The sequence below is a fragment of the Lacerta agilis genome, chromosome 2 (genome assembly GCF_009819535.1).
Source record: "Lacerta agilis isolate rLacAgi1 chromosome 2, rLacAgi1.pri, whole genome shotgun sequence".
Classification (NCBI taxonomy): Eukaryota; Metazoa; Chordata; class Lepidosauria; order Squamata; family Lacertidae; genus Lacerta; species Lacerta agilis.
The window spans coordinates 64,876,934-64,899,513 of NC_046313.1; the positions used below are offsets into that span (position 1 = coordinate 64,876,934).

Below are 22,580 nucleotides of genomic sequence, written 5' to 3' on the forward strand. Positions count from 1 at the left end.
CTTGTGAAATCCTAAACGCGATTATTAGGAGTGAGCCTCACTGACCACCATGCAACTTAATTCGGAGTGCGCATGCATAAGATTGCACAATTACTGTGGCATGAGTTCTAGCCCCACACGTCAGTAGATAGGTGAAGTGGTTCCCTTCAGTTATCCTGTATCTGATAAAGGAGGACTTTAGACCACAAAAGTTTATGCTACAACAAATGTGTTTGTATTTAAGGAGTCACAAGACTATTTGTGTGTGTGTGTATTTTTTTTTGCTGTAACTGACTTGTGTTTGTTACAAGCAAAGGAAAAGGTCTGCCAGACATGTTACCATCAGGCAAAACAGCCAGCAGCCACGAAAGGGTGGGACTGCAAAAACATGAGATGATTGATCAAGCAGCTGGCAGGCCACAGGACTGGTGAACTGCATTTGTCTTTGCTTTTGCCGCTTATGGCAACAGCTCGACAAGATTCCTGTCCTGCAATGAATGTGAATAAGTATGGTTCCAAGAGTAGAACTCCTTTGAACTGTGGTGTACATCCTGCTTATTTTCTCTTACTTGGTTAATACTACCATCTAGCTCACTATAGAGGCACTACTATCTGTTGGGCTGTGCTTCCTAGTCTGTGGTCCTTAGCACTGTCTTAGTTTTTTGCACCCATCCTCGAAATTGCTCTTTTATAATCCAATCACAAAGTGATAGGTTGTTTTAGAAAGAAGGACTTGACAGAAGCTGACATCTGTATTGAAACTAGCATTATTAAAAACACTTCTGACTTTGGGAAGCCATGGGAATGGGCCCTGGGGGGTGGGGAGACAGAAATTTTGGATAAAATTGTAATATATGTAATGTCTGTCTTATCAGTCCTACACACCAAATGATTACAAATATACCCAGTGTTAGAGATTGGCTTTTAAACCACTACACCATAAGGTACATGAGCTTACTTTTGTTGTGAGCTGACAAATAGCAGGTGTGTGTATGAAAATAGTAGGGATGAATGTGTCCTTTGACACCTCTTAAAAGCAGTCCAGTCTCCCTGTCTCCCACCACCTTTTATTAGCTTAAAATCATAGAGTTGGAAGAGACCACAAGGGCCATCCAGTCCAACCCCCTGCCAAGCAGGAAACACCAAAGCATTCCGCTTAAAGACCTCCAAAGGAGACTCCACCACACTCCTTGGCAGCAAATTCCACTGTCGAACAGCTCTTACTGTTAGGAAGTTCTTCCTAATGTTTAGGTGGAATCTTCTTTCTTGTAGTTTGAATCCATTGCCCCGTGTCCGCTTCTCTGGAGCAGCAGTAAACAACCATTCTCCCTCCTCTATATGACATCCTTTTATATATTTAACATGGCTATCATATCACCCCTTAACCTTCTCCAGGCTAAACATACCCAGCTCCCTAAGCCATTCCTCATAAGGCATCGTTTCCAGGCCTTTGACCATTTTGGGTGCACTCCTCTGGACACGTTCCAGCTTGTCAGTATCCTTCTTGAATTGTGGTGCCCAGAACTGGACACAGTACTCCAGGTGAGGTCTGACCAGAGCGGAATACAGTGGTACTATTACTTCCCTTGATCTAGATGCTATACTCCTATTGATGCAGCCCAGAATTGCATTGGCTTTTTTAGCTGCTGCATCACATTGTTGACTCATGTCAAGTTTATGGTCTACCAAGATCCTTTTCACATGTACTGCTCTCAAGCCAGGTGTCACCCATCCTGTATTTGTGCCTTTCATATATTTTTTTTTTTGCCCAAGTGTAGTACTTTACATTTATCCCTGTTGAAATTCATCTTGTTTGCTTTGGCCCAGTTCTCTAATCTGTTGAGGTCATTTTGAAGTGTGATCCTGTCCTCTGGGGTATTAGCCACCCATCCCAATTTGGTGTCATCTGCAAACATGATCAGGATGCCCTCAAGCCCATCATCCAAGATGTTGAATAAGACTGGGCCCAAGACAGAACCCTGTGGCACCCCACTAGTCACTTCTCTCCAGGATGAAGAGGAGCCATTAATGAGTACCCTTTGGGTTTGGTCTGTCAGCCAGTTACAAATCCACTGAATGGTAGCATTGTCTGGCCCGCATTTTACCAGCTTCTTTACAAGAATATCATGGGGTACCTTGTCAAAGGCCTTGCTGAAATCAAGATAGGCTACATCCACAGCATTCCCTTCATCTACCAGGCTTGTAATTCTGTCAAAAAATGAGATCAGATTGGTCTGACATGACTTACTTTTCAGAAACCCATGCTGACTTTTAGTGATCACAGCGTTCCTTTCTAGATGCTCACAGACCGTTTGCTTAATGATCTGCTCTAGAATCTTTCCTGGTATTCATCAATTAATCAGATCCGCCCAACCCTTCATCCACAGTGTCCTACAAAAAGGGGAGCAGGATCAAATAAGGTCATACCAAGGTGATTTTAGAAGAATTAACTCCTAATTATTTTATTTTATATTGCGATGATGTGGCTGGAACAAAGTATATCCAGCTAACTCAGAAGTTACAATGGCCTGAGCTGCCTTATATTAATCTGATGGCATCCTTTTTATGCCAACACTACTATCTCTTATTTATAGATAGAAATTCAGTGCCCACCATGAGCAGAAAATTGTACATTTTTATATTTGCTGCTCAGAGCCCTTGGAACTGGAGTAGATGGGGAGGACTATAAATGCAAATACATTGATACTTTTCTGTTGTACATTCACTAAGTGCCTGTTTGTTTCTCTTATCTTTCCCCAGGGATTCGTTACAGCAGCACCGTTAGTGTTGATGAAGTAAAGGCCTTGGCTGCTTTGATGACATACAAACGTGCTATCGTAGGTAAGTTTGCACCAAATGTGAAAAATACTAGGACAGGCTCAACAGGCTAAGAGGTGACACTACTGAAATACCATATGGATGAGATACACAGAAGAGTTAATGCTTATCTCAGAAAAACAGTATGCAGTGCTTCTCAGACTCTTTGAACTGGGACCCCTCTACAACATATACCGTATATTTTATATTTTATATTTAATGTCAGTATAAATATGCAATGTGTATTTGAATAGAATTTACATGTATTTTGGGAGAAAGCCTGTCTCCGAAAGGGTTCATATAACTGTAATAGTGCACTGTCAGCCCAGTGAAAGAAAGTTATTTATTGTGTGACACACCCTAGAATATGCTGGGACCAGCAGTTTTAGAAGCATTGTATTATGTACTTAAAGTTACACAATAGAACTGTCTTTGTTGGCATTTCTTGAATTGATGGAGTGGAGATGAGGAAAACAGGACAGAATGAAATGGAGAGAAGATTGGAATGTTGGAGGAAATTACCTCTAGCTTCTATCTTTTGCTTTTATCTGTTACACATTTTATGAAGTTTGTAGCCCACATGAGCACAAGAAGCTGCCTTATACCAAGTCAGACTATTTTCCCAGCTCGCTGAGTACTACCTATCTGCTCTTAACTGGCAGAGCTCTCTAGGTGTCAGACAGAGGTCTTTCCCATCTGTACCCAAGGAAAATAAAGTTCCAGGAACAAATACTCATGGCAACTTTGTCCCCATATCTATCTGAGCAATACCATCCTGGAGCCAACAATATCAGCCATACAATCAATGACTTATTCACATACATGTGTTCTAACATAATATACACCGGCATCTGCCAACAATGCCTTTTTGCCATCTACATAAGTCGAACAGGTCTGTCTCAAGGCAAGAGGATAAAGGGACACAAATTGAATGTTAAGAATGGTAACTGGTATCCAATGTGAAGTCAGCAAAATCTTGGGAATCACCATAAAAGTTATTCAGGGCATAACAAATACAAATACACATAATGTCAGGATTCTTCTTCTTATCTGTATACCTTACTAAAAAAAAAAAAAAATTCTAGTTCCAAATCTTGACGTTTGACTTCCCCCGCCTATACACCTTCGGTTTTAAAACAATACACTATTTCCTTAACAACTTTTCTCTATGAAAATTTAACTTTACTTAAAAAAGAAAAAACACCTTTGTCTTATTCTTTGCATTATAACCTAAAACTTAACCAAATATTCTTACAGCTAAACTTATTTCTTCTATCATTTATCATGCTGCTTTTAACTTAAACTCAATATCTCCTTGCTTATTTAACATAGACTTGTAATTAACATACTTCACACTCCGATTTCGGATACCATGGCAGACCATCTATGTTATACATTAATTAGTTCAACCCACTCCCCTTCTGTCCATTATCTTCTCCTGTCCTTCACCAGAACCAGATCTCCTTTTATATTCTTCTAAATGTCCACAGATCCAGGTTGCAACCACAACAAACCCTGCATCGAGCTCCAAGATGTTCGTCCTCTCCATTCTGAGTTTCTCCGTGCCTTTGTGCCATGCTTCTTCTTCTTGTAGAAATCTTAATTCTATGTCCCTCGACCCCGAGCTGCCACCTCGGAGTCTAGATATTAAAAATCTTTCCGTTCCAGGGCTGCTGCCACCCCCTGAAATCGGTCCCTGTTCCATTCGGATTTGCTCAGCCATCTCCAACCATCCTTCCAACACATCTTCCAACTCTTTGCAGAAGTCTGTTTCCATTAAATAAAACTTTCGAAAAGCCTCCTCTGTGGAAAACAAATTCTTTCCATTTATAATCGCACTCAAGGCTCTTAGTTTTCGATCAAGCAGTTCCAGTTGAAAGACAGTAAGTTTTTCCTCCTCCTCCCAGTCCTTCAATGCCAACATAAGCGCAAAGTCCAACATCTTCGGGGGGGAGGTGGGTATCAAGTTACGTTTCCTGTCTTTTCCTTCCTTTGTCTCAATTTTTTCCTACGCAAGTCCAAATCGCCGCCATTTCTTCCGATCCCGGAGTATAAAGACCAAAACTTCAAATGGAGATATTTTTTCCTCAGTTAACCCCCAAAAGGAGATCTCAACAGACTCAGCTTTCAAATTCCAAATGCTTTCTATTGATTGTTGTAGCAGCAGTCACTTAAAGAGTTAATTTCTTTCACCCCCCCCCCCGAAGGGAGAGAGGCGGGCTACTGCCTTTCTTCTTATCCCAGAGCTTTCCCGGAATACAAAGAGTCAGTTAATTACTCACAGCTTCTGGTTTCTTAGCAACTCCTTAATGACAAGTAGAACAGAGACGCTCATCACGGACTTTGCCGCTGCATGTAAACATCCCGGTTGGGGCATTTCCCCTAGGGCCCGGCTCCGTGGTCCCTTCACCCCCACTCCCCCTTTACAGGAGGAGCGGGGGAAGGGTTCGGAGCGCAACGGGCACAGCCGGGGAGCCCAGGGCACGGGACGCTCTTCCCGCGCCCCAACCGAAGCCCCGCTATGCGGCTGCAGGGCTCCTAACCCCCGGAATGAACTGGGTGCTTCGCAGCCGAAGCAACCCACGACCATCCATAATGTCAGTATAAATATGCAATGTGTATTTGAATAGAATTTACATGTATTTTGGGAGAAAGCCTGTCTCCGAAAGGGTTCATATAACTGTAATAGTGCACTGTCAGCCCAGTGAAAGAAAGTTATTTATTGTGTGACACACCCTAGAATATGCTGGGACCAGCAGTTTTAGAAGCATTGTATTATGTACTTAAAGTTACACAATAGAACTGTCTTTGTTGGCATTTCTTGAATTGATGGAGTGGAGATGAGGAAAACAGGACAGAATGAAATGGAGAGAAGATTGGAATGTTGGAGGAAATTACCTCTAGCTTCTATCTTTTGCTTTTATCTGTTACACATTTTATGAAGTTTGTAGCCCACATGAGCACAAGAAGCTGCCTTATACCAAGTCAGACTATTTTCCCAGCTCGCTGAGTACTACCTATCTGCTCTTAACTGGCAGAGCTCTCTAGGTGTCAGACAGAGGTCTTTCCCATCTGTACCCAAGGAAAATAAAGTTCCAGGAACAAATACTCATGGCAACTTTGTCCCCATATCTATCTGAGCAATACCATCCTGGAGCCAACAATATCAGCCATACAATCAATGACTTATTCACATGCATGTGTTCTAACATAATATACACCGGCATCTGCCAACAATGCCTTTTTGCCATCTACATAAGTCGAACAGGTCTGTCTCAAGGCAAGAGGATAAAGGGACACAAATTGAATGTTAAGAATGGTAACTGGTATCCAATGTGAAGTCAGCAAAATCTTGGGAATCACCATAAAAGTTATTCAGGGCATGTGCCTGGTTCGGTAACTTCATTAGACCTCTGACATAGTGAGTTGTGGCCCATGAAAGCTTTTGTAAGCAATTACTACATTTGTACTGTGTTTTTCTTCCAAGGAGCTCAGGGCGGGATTCACTATTCCCCCCACCCACCCACGTTTTACGCTCGCAACAACTCAATGAGGTAGGTTAGGCTAAAATAGAGCAGGTAGCCAAGAGTCAGCCTGTGTGCTTTATAGGTGGCTGAAGAGGGGATTTGAACCTGATCACTGAAATCCATGATCAATACCTGATTGCTATTCTGTGTCTTGGGTGCTATAGCACTCTTGTTTATGCTGCAACAGAATAACATAGCTATCCCTCTGGACTCCACAAAATTATTTTATCTTGTTGTTTGTGGCATCATTAAGTGAATAATACTAACATTTTGCTTGGTGGGTGGGGGACTCTTGGATACCAGCTTTTCATCAGAATGTGTATCCTGCTAACACATTTGTTTGTGCAGGTTTAGGAGATGGCAGCCTGCCAGTTTCCCTTCAATCCTGGAGAAATACGTTTGTCCCCTAAGCAATCCTTCCCTCAGGTTAAAAAACTTGGCTAGCTGTGCATGTACCAGGGACTGTGTCTAAGTCACCTCTATTGAATTAAGTTTGCTGAGCAATCCCCCAAGGAATACTTCGCTTACTCTAATTAACTTACCAAGAAAATTAAACTGAGAGGGGAAGCCCTCTGGTCCTTGGGGAATGTTGTCTTTGTGAATTGTTTTTCCTTGCCCAATAAATCAAGTTTAAATTTTCCTCGAAGAAATCAAGGAGGGAGGCAGCTGAGGTAGGAGCTGAACTCTGTATGAGTTGTTGCTCCAAGGGGAAGAACTCATCTACTGTGTATGCATTCTGTATTCATCTTTCTCCTATTTATTCTTGGCAGTTAACCTGGAACGGATTGAGCTGTCAATTTGGCTGTTGTCTTGACTGTAGCTCCCATCCTAAGGGAACAACCAAAGTTGTCATGTTTGGTTTTTGGTGCTCCTGTGGAGTTTTCCTTGGTAAAGTTCATTCAAACAACTGATACTTTGATGAAGGCAGGGGCGGACTTTGATAACCTTTTGCAATATGGTGCCCTGTGCGAGGCCAAAATTTAGTGCCACCAAATGAATCTTCTCAAACTTACACCCCCTTGGCTCAATGCCTGTGGGGGGGGGGAACCATCCACACTGCCCTAAATCCAGTGGTGGTGAAGAGAAAGTTAAAATGTTAGATGATACAAGTGGTTTAGATATGGGCCCTTCTGTAAACATTAATAGCAGAAAGGAAACACTGTCCACTTATGGGACAAAGGACAAGCCTTTCTGAGCAATTCAAAGCTTACCATTTTAAGACATTGGTTCAGTGGAAGGTTAATCACATTTTCCCTACTGTTAGGCATCCCTACGACTCCTGCCTTGGATGTCAGGCTAGACAAACTGAAGTGTGTTTCTCATTCCACAAACATGGCGCACTATAGTTGAATTTTGAAAAGCTTAGAAGCTTGAAAGCAGCATCCTCAAAGTGCCTTGCAATATCCTCATCTCGGCTACTATTGAAAAACAACTTACAATGGAGAATGTTCCTCGTTTGACCAGACTGATGTGCTTATATGCATTTATTAAGCATGCAGCAAGTGTATGACAATATGGTGACTAGGTAGTAGCTGACTGATCAAATCCACTCTTTTTATATTGCGTGAGCTTCCTAACAGAAGAAGCTCACTGGGTGGAGCAGAGCAGCTGTGCTAGCTTCCTGTCAGATAGGTCCTTGCTGCTTACCTGGAAGGAGGTGGTGAGGTAGTAGAGAGGTTGGCATGATGCAAATGCGCCAGCAGAAGCACTGAATTGGCTCCGCTAGTATATTTGCACAATGCAACTCTGCAATTTCTCCCCTTTCCCTCCTGTTACCAACAGTGATCTGCTGGGAAGCTAGTTTACCAAGCAGGCCACTTCTGTTCCCTAATGCAGTGTTTTTCAACCACTGTTCCGCGGGAAAAATTGAAAAATTACTTTATATATAGTCAATATAGGCACAGAGTTAAATTTTTTAACATTTTCTAATGGTGGTGTGCCTCGTGATTTTTTTCATGAAGCAAGTGTGCCTTTGCCCAAAAAAGGTTGAAAAACACTGCCCTAATGCACAAAGCTGGCAACAGAAGAAAAATTGAAGTGTGTTCAGGTTCGCAAGCAACCAGTTTTCCCTGTATGAAAATATCCCTAGCAACGGATCACAAGTGATTTATTCTGGAGGCTCTTGAAGCAATCTAATCAAGAGCTGCCAGAACTAGAACTGGAAAATGCATGGATCTTTCTGTTAGGGATGCAATAAGTAACATGATGTAACTCTTCAGTTCTGGGACTGAGTCAAGCAGGAACATGTAGAACAGCTTTTATTTTTTACTTACTTTTTTCGTCATCTCAGCATTGTTTGCAACATTATGACAATAACAGTGAGTAAAAGATTAGGCTCTGCCCAATCCATGTGCAGAGAGAAATTACAGAGTCTGAATATCCGTGTATGGGTTGCTAAACACTTGTGAGTTCTTATCTGTGCTGCAGAACATATGTGACAGCAGATTACAGCTAATGAAAATGTGGCCCCATAATCATAGGAAATACGTGGGCCCTACAAGGTCTCCCCTGTTTGATACAATCTTGGAATTTTGATGGGGATGTGTGTGTTGGGCATACTATTCTCCATGACATTCCTCCTCCATTTAAAATATGTAGTTCAGTGCAGGCTTCTGTATATAAATTTCACCTACTCCTTAGAGCAGTGGTTCTCAAACTCCCCTGCCCAAACCATTTGCAAATTGCTGGGCATCTTGGCCTAATGATTTTTCTACCTCTTTTAGCATTTTAAATTTGCCGTGCTAGACACTGTATGGTTTTCAATTTTATTTTTACTGCTGATTTTATTACTTAAATATTGTATTGCAATTACAATAAAATAAAATACAATTGAAGAAATAAAAGCAATACAAATACAACTAAAAACCATACAGTGTTTTTTTTTTCTTATAGGGTGCCTCAGAGAAAGGAATTGTACACTCAGGATTAGCTCTCACCATGGAATGTTCAGCCAAGGTAGGTGTCTATTCACTTAATATTTTTCTCTTGTTAAAGATCACAGGACAAGCTATCACTATCCTACAGATAGCTTTCTAATACCCTTCTCTATGCTTCTATAACATTCATTATAATATCATCAGAATAGTGCTCATTGGCATGAATTCCTTGTAACCCACCATTTTCTAAGTTTTGGCTTAGGACAAGAGTACTGGGACATGCTAATTTCTATTTATGTTTTATCTTCTAGCAAATCATGAGTGCAGCCACAAGGTATAACCTAGACTTGGACCAAAGAACTGTTGCCTGTTATTGAGCCGTTGAAAAAGTCTTTAGGGTTTACAGTCAGTCAAGTTTCACTTATTGAGACTACCGTCCTATTGACCTTCTGTCTGTCGCCTGAAGAGGAAAAAGTGTGTGTTGCCTGTGAGAAGTTAGAACATCACAGTGAGTGAGGAGACCTGAGGTGTCGCTGTGAATTTCTGGAAGCTTTCCCTTCTGTTTACTACATCTTACTCCTCCCTTTCCTGTTCCCAATTTCCTTGATATTTATTTGGAGAGCTGTTCTTTTTCAGACCTGTAGATGGTGCTAGTCGTCTGGAGAAGCTGTTGATTTACTGAATAACACACTGTAACTGTTCAAATTAACCATCTGTTAGAGTTTAATGTCTTTCTTATCCTTTTATTCCATGTGGCTTTCCTTTACCACACACTTGGAATGCCCTGATCTCCTTGTTTCAGGGTTATGTCCATATTGTAGCTAGCTCAATATTTGGTCCTAAACCTTTAATTGCTTCTTGGACTGTGGTAATGGTGCTTTCCCGTCTGTTCAGTGGCCTCTCCTGCAGATGAGAACAATCTTCGCAAGTGAATCTACTTTATTTCTTCCTGCCATAAAGGAGAGATCCTGAGTTTGTGCACATATTTTATTGCAGGCTTGTCCTAGCAAGCATTATCTGCACTATACTCCCCATATACATACTCTATTTAAATGCCACAATAGAGAATCCACACTAATGTTTTCTGTTCTCTCTTGTGTTGCACCCTAGTCATGGTGTGCCCTTCATATGCATTCCTAGTACCTGAATCTCTTTTTTCCACAGCTATACTAAAGGCTTGCTGTTGTCTGAATAACAGCATTTTCTCAGAATATGTTAGTAAATCTCCACATACACTCGTTTGATACAAGATACTGAGCCTACCTTCCCGGTGTCAGAATCTCTCTTTTTTTTTTTCAAAGTTTTTATTGCTTTTATTAATTACATCAACGAATTCACATAAAATTAAACATAGTTCCGTGACTTATTGCAAACAATTATGTATTCAAATATTTTCTTTATGTATCCCTATACTCTGCCGAGTATTGTGACTTCCCTCCCTTCCATCCCTGGTTTTCAGTCTTCTCCTCATTCTCTCGCTTTAATTATTGTTCATTCCCCATATGTACATTCTTAATTTGTTCTTATCTACATCTGTTATCGAATATTTTCACATTGCAAGTATTTTGTTAAATCCTGTTGGTGTTATCGTTTTATTACCAGACTTTTTTAAATACTCAATAAATTTACTCCAATCTGTTGTGACCTTTTGGTCTCTCTGGTTTCTTATCCTTCCTGTTAGTCTAGCTAATTCTAAATATTCTAATAATTTGTTTCGCCACTCTACAATTGTAGGTAAGTCCGGCGTTTTCCATTTTTGGGCCAGCAAAATTCTTGCCGCCGTAGTAGCATAAAGGAATATCTTTTGGTCATTCTTTATGATGTCACTTCCCATTAATCCTAATAAAAAGGCTTCGGGTATTTTGTGAAAGGTATATTGCAACATCTTTTTTAGCTCATTATATATTGCTTCCCAGTATTGCTTTACTTTCTCACACCCCCACCACATATGGAAGAAGTCCCCATCTTTCATCTTACACTTCCAACATTTCTTATTTCCTGTTCTATACATTTTGGCTAATTTGGTTGGGGTTATGTACCAGCGGTATAACATTTTCATCAAATTCTCTTTTAATACTGTACATGCCGTAAATTTAATGGTGTGGTTCCATAATTTCTGCCATCTATCATACTGAATGTTATACCCCAAATCCACCGCCCATTTTATCATGGCCTCTTTCACAAGTTCATCCTTTGTGTACCACTCTAATAAGTAGTCATACATTTTGGTCAGCAATTTCCCTTTCCCTTCCACAATCTCCATTTGAAATTTAGATTTGCTTTTTTCAAAGCCGCCTTTTCTTTTGTCCTCCTTAAATATTTCATTCACTTGATGATATTGTATCCATCCAGTCATTTTATCCATTACGGCCTCATAAGGTTTTAACTTCCATCCTTTATCTAAATCTACCAATAGATCTTCATATGTAATCCAGATCCCTGCCATATTTACTTTTTTTACTGTCAGGATCTCTGTTGGGGATAACCATTTTGGCGTCTTCCTTTCTAATAAGTTTTTATATCTTTCCCAGACTTCGTACAAGGATTTTTTAAATACATGTGTTAAAAAATCTTTATGAACTTTAACTTTTTCCCTCCACAGATACGCATGCCACCCAAACCTGTTGTTAAACCCTTCCAAGTCCAATATGTCTGTATTTTCCAGCAAGATCCATTCTCTCACCCATATTAGGCATGAGGCTTCGTAATATATTTTCAGGTCTGGTAATCCAAAGCCTCCTCTTTCTCTCCTGTCTACTAATATTTTTTGTTTTATCCTAGGCCGTTTTCCTTGCCATATAAATGTGGATAGTGTTTTTTGCCATTCTTTGAAAATTTTTGTGCCTTTAATTACTGGTATCATTTGAAAGAAAAACAATAGTCTGGGTAACACACTCATTTTGATAGCTGAGATTCTTCCCCAAAATGACAAGTTCAATCTTCCCCACACCTCTATATCTTTTTTAATTTCTTTCCAGATTGGTAAGTAATTATCATTAAATAAATTTATGTTTTTCGCTGTTAGATTAATACCAAGATATTTTATCTGTTTAACCACTGACAGCCCAAATTTTTTTTCTAGCTCCTCACTTTCAGTTCTATTCATATTTTTAACCAGCATTTTTGTTTTTCTTTTGTTCAATTTAAATCCTGCCAATTCTCCAAATTCCTCTATTTTTTCCAACATTTCTATAATGCTCTCTTGAGGTTCCTCCAATGTGATTACCAGGTCATCAGCAAACGCTTTGATTTTAAATTCTTTCTTTCCCACCTTGATACCTTTAATTGTGTCGGTATCTCTTATTTTGTTTGCTAATACTTCTAGAACCATAATAAACAGAAGTGGTGAGAGTGGGCACCCCTGCCTGGTGCCCTTTGTGATATTGAGTGTCTTTGATAGTGCATTGTTAATAATTAGTTTTGCTTTTTGCTCCCGGTGTCAGAATCTCAATTAGAAAAATCAAGTTATTGTTCTTCACCCACTTCTAGCACAGCTTCAGAATCAGTCACACCTTTGGTTTCAGCCTGTGTCCATCCTCATAGCTGGCTAGAAGACATCTTACTGCATTTTTTTGTCTTAACAACATTTGAAGGGTTGGGGAGCTCTTGGTACAGGTTGTATGTATTGGTACCCAAAGCTCTGGATAAGAAAAGATCTTAGCCTTGGCTATATGAGCACCAGTACACTTGTGTGGCTGTGGGGTCTTTAACGGCATATTCTTTACTGGTGAGGCTGCTTACTCAAAAGGATTGAATTTGTTGCAAGTATGCTTGCAAGGCTGGGTGAATAGGTGCCAATGAAGTGTTTGTCTAGAAACAACATCACACATATGTAGTCTAGTCAGCCTGCTGAAGTTACTATTGTTTGTACAATGATATCCAGTCAGTTTGCCTGTTGGCTGAAGGCTGCTTCTCATATTGCAGTAGGCTTAGGACACAGCAAAAGCCAGAGGCAGCTATGGCACCCTGTAACTGTGATTCTCAGAGGGTGAATGACAAGAAAGAGGAACCTCTGCTTCATGACAGACTCCTAGACAATGGGGATTGGACGTTTGGAAAAGATTCACATTGTAACTGTGATATATTGTTTTTTGGTTTACCAGTGATGTGAAGATTATTGGCCCTATGGAACAGTTCAGCCTTTAAAAAAAACAAAAAACTACTTTGAAAGATTGTCGTCCCAGTATTGCTGTTCTAATGAATTTATTGGCTGGAATTTTAACTATTTGCTAATTACTTATAGTGTTTCTATTCATCCAGGTTGTTGGTTCAAGTTTAACTTTGTTTCATACTAGATGGGCACTTCTCATCACAGTTGTAAATGGTGGCTGATAGGAATGCCATATATGCCATAGGTAATGTCAAATTTGGGCCGTATCGCTTTGAGCTTTACTGTGCTGGACAGCTCCTCCTCTCTCCCAGCTGGCACATAGTTTTTCTGTACATTGTCACCTGCAGTTATCCAGCTTCAACCTTACACACTAGATTGAAGAGCAGTTTGAAGCAGATTAGCAATATCATATGCTCACTAGAGAGCGGGGGGGGGGGTTATTTTTGAACCATGGAGCTAGTCTTGTGAATGTTTTAGCATCTATGTTATGATTGCAGATTAGCATGATTTGGACAGGCTTGATTTTTTTTCCATATGGACTTAGGTTGGACTGGGCTGTGATTGGATGTATTGAATAATTCAGAAAACACTGGGATGCCCATAAAAATTCCATTGTGAGATAACTACAAGAATTCACTTCACTGTGGAGGAAAATGCTTGCATATGAATCCTTACTTTTGTACATCTATCCTCAGTTCTTTATTGAACCCTTTCCAATACATTTGCAATCTCTTTGGAACGTGAACCTAAAATTGAGTGGCTAGTGGAGATATTAGTATCAGTTTACTTCATGATTTTACTGAAATGAAGCATTCTGTGCTAATCTGAATTTCAGCAGATTTGGCTGGCTGATCACAAGCCTTGTCACGTTTTAACAGCTTGGGGCCTATTTAATTGGTAGCAGGTGTGCCAGGTTCTGCTGCTTGCTGAAAAGGTTTGCGCTTGTCTGCTGCGTTTCTTTTGGTAAAGCTGGAGGAAGGATCCTTTCCAGCAGATTCAGTGAATACATCACTGGAAAATAACCAGTGCTTCTGGTGACATGCACCCCCCCCCCCATCATACAACTTGGAGTGTTGGGAAGAAGTGTTGTTTGCTGTCGCCCTGAGCTTAACTGCTCAGTCATGCTGCAGAAATCACCCCAGAAAGACATTGCAGTCAGCATGGCAAATGGCTTAGTGCAGGAGGAGGCACTGTTGACTGCCTCACTGCTGCTGGTTTTTGTGCTGGGAATGCACTACACTGGCTGATAAGAAGTTTTTGGCTAATGTGCCAGAATTGGAATCTGAATCCAGACATGTTCCCTGCATGATTTGGACTAATAACAGCTTTCATGGACTGGAGCCTCTTCATCTTGCTTAGGAAGAATACTTTCTAGGATTTTTCTCAGCTACCAGGCAGCTGAATTAATTGTTTTGGATATTGATATGCATAGTGATGTGATATTTTTTTATACAGCAGCATCAGTGGTAGGATGCTTTAAGAGTAATGATCACAAGAGACCTGGAAATAATATTCCAATAAATTAACGTATAGAATTTCCATTGTTTGAAGTCTTCAAATGAAATATGAATTGATCTATTAATCTTAGGGGTGTTTGCAAACCTTCTCTTTATTCACCTAGTCCCTGTACAAAACATGGGTTAGCTCTTTATGTATGTTTGCATTCTCTCTAATACAGTTCCTTGTTCAAACACCTTCACACTGGCCTTAAAAATCCAGAATTGCTTTTTGAGATGGACTCTGCATATAACCATAGTAAGGCTATACAGTGTGCCTTTTTTCCAGCTAAAAAGCTTAGTAGGAAAGCAGACTTGGTAGAGTCAACCCTCTTCCCACAATATACTAACACCGGCTTCATTGGTTCTGACTTTCCTCCTTTGCTTGTGACCTTGCTTTGCAATCTGGGCAGCTTGGCTCTGGTTGCTCTCTGACAGGGATTGCTTTTCTACTAATAGAAGCAAAGTGTCAGGCCACTTTCAGTCTGATAGATCAGGCTGTCGTTGCTGATGTCAAATTAGTTAATGCGACTTGAATCTAAATTTTCTTTGGGCTGAAGAAGAAAGCAAACCCTTTCTTCCCTCCAAGTAGACTTCCTTCTAGCAGTGTCCCATCCCAGTTGCCTGTAGAATGGAAAAGGTGCCAGAGTAGGCAAGATATGAGGTAGCTTCTCGGTTGTGCATTATGTGTGTCTGAGTTTCTTCAATTCTGTGTGCTGGCCATTCAGTGCACAGGGAGCCAGACTTATATGTAAGTTTGTGCATTCTGTAAAAGTTCTTAATAACTGGATTTTCACTGTACTTGAAGTCATCCATTGGCATGCTAGCAGTGTGCAATATTAACCTGTATTTGTGTCTTAGAGCAATTTACAAATATACTCTATCAAGGCCACAAACTTACTGCCTGTTAGTTAAGAACTCTGCTAAAGTTCTTCCTCCTTTCGTGGTACAATGAAATTGTACAGGTACTCGTCTCCGTTGCTGTAGATCTTTTTATCCAAGGGTGTTTTTTTCTGAACACCTATAGGGCTCAGAAAAAAAAACCAGATCACGTAAATGGACTTGGAGCGGGGGCGGACAAGGAGGTTTTACCTCTGTAGCAATGTGTCTGGCAGTGACCGTAACATTTTGTTAACATGCTCATTTTCGGCACTACTTGCAGTGTGCATTTTTTGCTGAATGGCTGTAAGCTTGTCTAGACACTGTGCTTGTTACAAGGATTGGCATTCCCACAGCAACTTTCCCACTCTTATCGTTTAAATTAGAACAACTCACAGCACGAGTCACCACCCTTCACATTGTGAGTTTTCCTACCCTGTGATCTACATCAATGGCCTTCACTGTGGGTGCCAATTTTTTCCAATTCTCAGAATAGTATTTTTGCTTCACTCCTCTTCCCATACTACATATTATGACCATTGTTAGCAAATCACTAATAAACGGGAAAATATAGATATTATCAGCACAGATACTGAATGAATAAAGGAAATTATATTAGTATTTTATTCAGTGTTTTATCTAATAGCCTTAGAGAAAGACCTTAGGTAGGGGTTGAGTTATGTAGATAAACTGACTTCATTTGAAAAAATGCATAAAATGCAGTAGTTCTAAGTGTGAAATTACGCATTTGGAAATAATGTTTACTAGGGACCACCCAGGTAGCTTGATATTAAATTTCTTTTATGTATGCATGTGTGCCACCACTATGACCCTGGTGTATGTATATCAGACTAATTTGTGGGTGCTTTACTGAAAACCACAGTTAATAGCTGTGTACTGTTACATTAAGCCAACAATCAACATAGCATGTACTATGTAAAGCCAGGCCTCATTAGCCAACTTGAATGTTTGAGAGCTCTGAAAAAAATGTAGACTGCTATATGTGTAGGCACTGGCAAAATAAAAAAAAGAGGTTGGAACATGGGCCATGGTGAAAGAGACTGAGACATGTTTATTCAGAAGACCTTTGCTATTGATAAGGGGCATAGCGGTAAGGTTGGTTCTAATATTTTTGTGTGTTAATTAAAAGGATTTTAATATATATGGCTAGAGATTTATGCAATCTCTAATAGACCAAAACAATGTGAAAATGGTCTGCCTCCAGAAGCCTTTTCTAACATTTATTGTAACAATGATACCAGTGTTGGCTGGGCAGCTTAGCAGAGATCAACCATAATGGAAGAGAGCCCATATTTGAAAAGGATGCATCTGACAAAACTGTGTAATATTAAACATCTTTCAATTTTCAGAAGCACAGAATTTATTCCTTCTGTTGCAGCCTGCCTGAACAACAGCTTTTGAGTGGGCATTTCGCCTTTTCCCAAATGTACTGAGAGGTACACTGAATACCTTACTCAGCAAGAGTTGTACGTCCTGTCTCCCCTCATCTGCTACATGGACAGCACTGCACTTGCACATGTAGTCATTAGTGCCTGAAACACCCTCAGCAGCTGCCTTTGTTAGGTTCACTAGATGTAAAGATTGAAAAGGTTCCTGTATCTTTTTAAGTGCCGATGTGTGAGAGAGCAAATTTTGGCAGGTGCAGCTTAACCTAAGAGCCTTGCAGGTGAAGGGTCTGAGGCAAATCACACTGTGTGGGCCTTATGCCTTCATTTCCCAGTATCACTGACACTCTTCCTCTTCATGGTGATGTCCAGACTTACATTTTGCTGCTGTTGTAGCGGTGGCTGTGCCAGCGAGTTCGTATTCTTCCACCTCCTACCTCCCAGTATTGCTATTGGGAGGTGACAGTCCTGGTCTGGCACCAGGCCTGGGGAGGTTGTTCTGGCCTTGAGACAGCTTTGCCTGGTGCATCAGACTAAAGGGTTATCTATCCAGCATCCTGCAACCTTCAGTGGCCAAGTAGACCCCTTGTGGGAATGTACAAGCAGTACACAAAGGCAACAACCCTCTCCCACAGTTATTCCCTAACAACTGCTCAATTCAAAGGCGTACACTTTCTGCAACAGGAGGTAGCATATAGTCACCATGGCTTATAGCCATTGATAAGACTTATCCTCCACAAATCCCCGTTTAAAGCTATAAAGCTAGTAGCCATCCCATCCTGTAGTAGCATATTTCATAAATTAACTACAGTATTCACTGTGTGAAGAAGCACATCCTTTTCCCATCCTAAAACTTGGTTGGGTGACCCTGGGTTGTAATGCTAGGAGAGGGAGAAAGTTTTGTCCATTTTCTCCACACTTTGCATAATTTGATGTTGATCTCTCCTTACTTGCTTTTTAAAAAATAAAAAACCTTCCAAGCCACAAATGTAGCCTTCCTTATAGAAGTTCCAGCCCCAGTTATTTCTGTTATGCTTTTCTGCTTGGTTTCCCACTTCACAATATCTTTTTTGAAATGTGTTGGCTCAAACTGTACACAGTTTTCTAACAGTGACCACAACATAAAAAGGTAAAGGGACCCCTGACCGTTAGGTCCAGTCGCAGACGACTCTGGGATTGCGGTGCTCATCTCGCTTTACTGGCCGAGGGAGCCGGCGTACAGCTTCCGGGTCATGTGGCCAGCATGACTAAGCCGCTTCTGGCAAACCACAGCATCATAGATATGTATAAAAGCCTTTACAATACTATCAGTTTTATTTTATATCTCTTTCCGAGGTTGTATTTGCTGAAATGTCTGATTCATTTTAAATAAAATAAACCTTGTTGTCCTTTGCGTCTGGGTACCTATACTTGAGCCTCCACTGGTGTTGAATCTGTTTTTACTTTTTCCTTGCTAGAAGTGATGCCTCTTCCTACTCCTAGGATATATTTATTGCACTGTTTCAGAGTAGCTACAGGAGACCTGGTCTATAAAAGCCACCCCTGGTTGCTGCACACAGCAAGGCAACTGCTTTCCTCTTGAACTTGTGAACAATGTGGAGGCAGACAAGAAGGTACAGACAAGAGTTGGCTTTATTCATGGACACAGGGGCAGCTGTGTCACTGGCAGTTGCCCCAGGATTGCACACACAGCGACAGTGGGAGGTATATCCATGCCACAGTCACAACACAGAGCGCTGGGGGCAGGAGAGGGAGGGTATTCCTTTTGTTTGGGATACACAGACACAACTTCTGAACCGTCAAAATCAGGGAGTCTCTGTTACAAGGCCAGGGGCGGGGGCTCAGGAAAGGGACAGATCACAAAGGCGTAAACAATCCATTCAGAGATATAAAAAAAAGTTCCACCAATGGTAATGAAGCGGAGTTGGCGTGATTCACGTGCAAGCAAATGTACAGCAGGCCCAATGCAGGGTCCTAGCCGAGGTGATGGAATGCTCTGCTTAAAAACGGAGAAGATACAACATGCTTCTTACTGACACAAGGAAGCCTGGCCTTACTGCGCTGGGAGGGAGGCAGGGCAGTAAGGTTGGGCTCGCAAATGTGCGCACACACAAACCGCTGCAGCCAGGGTTTGCCTTCAAAATTCTTCTCTTAATGCTAAAGACCACGATACATAAAACACAGATCCCGATGAGGTCCCTTGGAGCAGAACTGGAGGAAGAACTCATGACAGGATGGGGTGTTGGGGCTCCTCTCCATCGCCATCTGCATCAAGGACTTCCTTTGGAGAGGTGGAGGAGGGATGGGAGGGGGAGGGTCATTATTGTTATTGTGCTGCTGGTGGAAGTGTCGGGAACAGGGATAGCCATTATGCTTCTGGCTCGTATTCCTGATATTCCTCCTGAAAAGAATAAATGTCATGAATTGAAACGAGGATGTGAGTCAGAACAACCCAGCACTGGAATTGCCCAGTTAGACCCCACATGGATAAGCTTACCTGAGATACAGGCCCTGGGCTTCTATATTGCCCTTGCTAAGCTCCTGTTAGGTTGGCTGTGCCAATTGCATTAACTACCATATGTGATAGCTGTCTCCAAGCTGGGTCCTAACAAGCTCAAACATACAGCATTTCCCCCATTCTGTTCAGTTACATTTATCTGCACAGATTAGACCAGTAAGAGCTCCTGTGAATGCAGCTACTCTTCTCTCCTGCATGACCATACAGACAGTTTGCTTCCTCTAATTCCCAATGAAGCCTCCCAGTACACAAGACCAGTAGCCCATCAAAGTTCAATATTGTCTACATTGGCTTTCAGGTCTCTCCAAGGTTGCAGGCAGGAGTCTCTCCCCACCCTACCTAGAGATGCCAGGATTGAATCTGGGACTTTTTGCATGCAAAATGTGTGTATACTATAGTATTTCCCCTTTCCTCACCACCTGCTTGCTTGTGACCTCTTAATGCAGACCACACCCATCCTGCATCAGTCGTTAGGACGTGTGCAGATCTGTTTCACAGGGGGCTGGTGGGAGGCCGAGATACTTTATTTCCCAGCATTCCCCCCCCCCCCATTTATTCATCAGGTTGCCTTAATTTTTCCACTCACCTGCGGGGGTTCTTCATAGTTCTCACCCTCAGGTTCCAACAGTGGCTCTATCAGTGGCTCCTCCACAGCTTCCTGACCAACCTCCTCAGGCTGTGGAAGGAACAACATCTTATTAAGCACTGACAGTGTCCTTCCCATGTGTCTTCTGAAAGCCCAGCAGAGTCAAAAATCTACAGGCTGCAGATGCTGTGGGAGGTGTATTGTAAGATGTGAGCACCTTTTACAGTGGTATTTTAGAAAACTCTTATTAAGAACTAAAAAGAGCAAGTACTTGGTAGCACTGAGCATTCCTGACACTATGGAAAGGAGAGGTAAGTTAGCCCAGGGGCCCCTAACAACCCTAGTTAATCAGTGGAATACTAATACAATTAGTATATTAGTTGAACAGGAGGAGTCAAGGGCCAGAGTCCACCTCTGCAGTGAAAGGGCCCTAATAACTAGTCCTATGGTCACATAGCTTTTTGCCTTTGGATAGGCACCTGGAGGGAGAGTGCAGATGAGGACAGGGTTTTGCCCAAGGGCTGCCAGTTGTTGCTACCTACCCTTTAGCTTTGCTGACACTCATTCCGACTCTGTTGCAAGTGTTTTTACAGCTGCAGGGAGGCAGGACTTATTTTCTGCCCAGAAAGGTTTATATGCATCAGGCTCCAAGATGTTTTTTTTTATAACAATTAAGTACTCAGGAGCTTTCTGTGAATGCCTCTCTGGATTCTCAGATCTTGTTCTTGCAAGTTTGGCCAGCTGCCTTCAAGACTCACCACCCTGGAGGAATAACTGCCATCATGTTGTGTATTAAAGTAGTCCCATTCTTATAGGCTCCTCTCTCCTTGAGCTCTGGGGCTTAGAATCTCTCTACTGTAGGAGGACAGGTAGTACAGGAATAGGTCCCTCTGGGGCTGGGAAGACTATCTCCCTTTTCATTTGGGGAGGAGGAAGGTCATCTCTTTTCAACCCCCAGGTGACGTCCTGTCTTCATCACAGGCAGACTCCAGCATTTGATGAGAGCCAAGCAGCAGTCGCCACCCATTATGGCAAGTCAAGCATTGGGAGAGTGGAAAAGAGAGACCTCCCATACCTTGTCTTGTTCTGATTCGTAGCTAGGCTGCATTGGCAGGGATAATTTGTCCCCTTGCAACACACTTTGCCTCTTTCCTGCATGACTAAAGTCAGTGGGAGTTTGCAGTCTGGACCACTTCCATAGAGTGCCAAATAAGAGGAAGATATTCAGTACCGCTGTCTATGCTCACTTCCCTCCTAGGCTTTCAAACAAAATGCCATACAGGTCCTCGCTGCAGGAAATATAGTCATGGAAAATCTGCACAGGGACGCCTCAGTGGGAAAAAAAACCCACAAGTGTTGCCGCAATGGGACAGGGTGGGAGAGCACTCAGGCAATCAGTGTCGTCTTCTCCAAGGAAGACCAGAGGGCATCAAGAGTCAAAACACTCCCCTACCCCACTGCAGTGAAGGGGGATAATATCCATCCTCACTTTGAAATTTCTTTGGATTAAAGCAATACATCCCCCACAGGGCTAGAGGGAGATATCCCATGCATAGCAGCTGCAGAGGTTATCACAGCTATGGGTGTCACAATACATCTCACTTCCTCACACTCCAACAAAGGAGACACTACTGCTCTCATTCAGCATCCTTGTTTATTTGTATGCTGGTTTCCCACAAAATTGTGCCCAAAGTGGCTCACAATGTATTGAGTGCTCAATAAGCATAACAATTCAAACGACACATTAGAAGCAGTTAGAAATAATCATAAGTAAATACAAAATGTAAATATATGAACACAAACTAACTCAATTTAGCAGCTTCAGGGTTTCCCAAACTTGGGTCTCCAGCTGTTTTTTGGACTACAACTCCCATCAGCCCTAGATAGCACGGCCAATGATTAGGCATAGAGGGAGTTACAGTCCACAACCTCTGGAGTGCCACAGGATCCCCATTCCTGCCCTATGGAATGATTTGGAGGTTCATCCCACACTTTTAAGAGGAAAGATGGTGTGTTATTACTGCATTTTAAAAAAAATCAATAAATACCTTTTTACTTAAGTCTGTAGTCTGCCCTTCAGAGGCCCAAATGCAATCTGATGCTGCCTCTATGGGCTTATTTGTTCTAATTTAGAGTTGTCATTAGAAATGCTGCCTTGGTTTGAAGTGTCTGGGGGTTGAGGGGAGGGGTCCCTCCTCCCCTAAACATTAAAATTGGAGAATTGCCTTCTTGACCCGGGGGTGGCAATCCCCACACTTAGGAAGAACAGAAATTGTCACTGGTAAGTATAGAATTTCCATTTTTGTTCCATGCCCAGAACGTAACTTCAAATATGTAGTCCGGCTTACCAAAAATGGCAGGCCAGGTGGCCTGTATTACGCATGT

General features: G+C 41.7%; 1 protein-coding gene across 2 annotated transcripts in view; it reads right to left on the bottom strand.

Annotated features, from left to right (window-relative positions):
* Nucleotides 1-18,705: 18,705 nt before the first annotated feature.
* SNCB (synuclein beta) overlaps nt 18,706-22,580 on the bottom strand; it is a 38,799-nt gene continuing 34,924 nt past the window's right edge. For both annotated transcript variants that reach the window (XM_033140419.1, XM_033140420.1), the window contains exons 5-6: nt 20,196-20,285; nt 18,706-19,492 (exon numbers count right to left, since the gene is read on the bottom strand). In XM_033140419.1, coding sequence (XP_032996310.1) covers nt 19,460-19,492; nt 20,196-20,285 — 123 coding nt within the window. In that variant the 3' untranslated portion in view covers nt 18,706-19,459. The remainder of the gene's footprint in view (nt 19,493-20,195; nt 20,286-22,580) is intronic.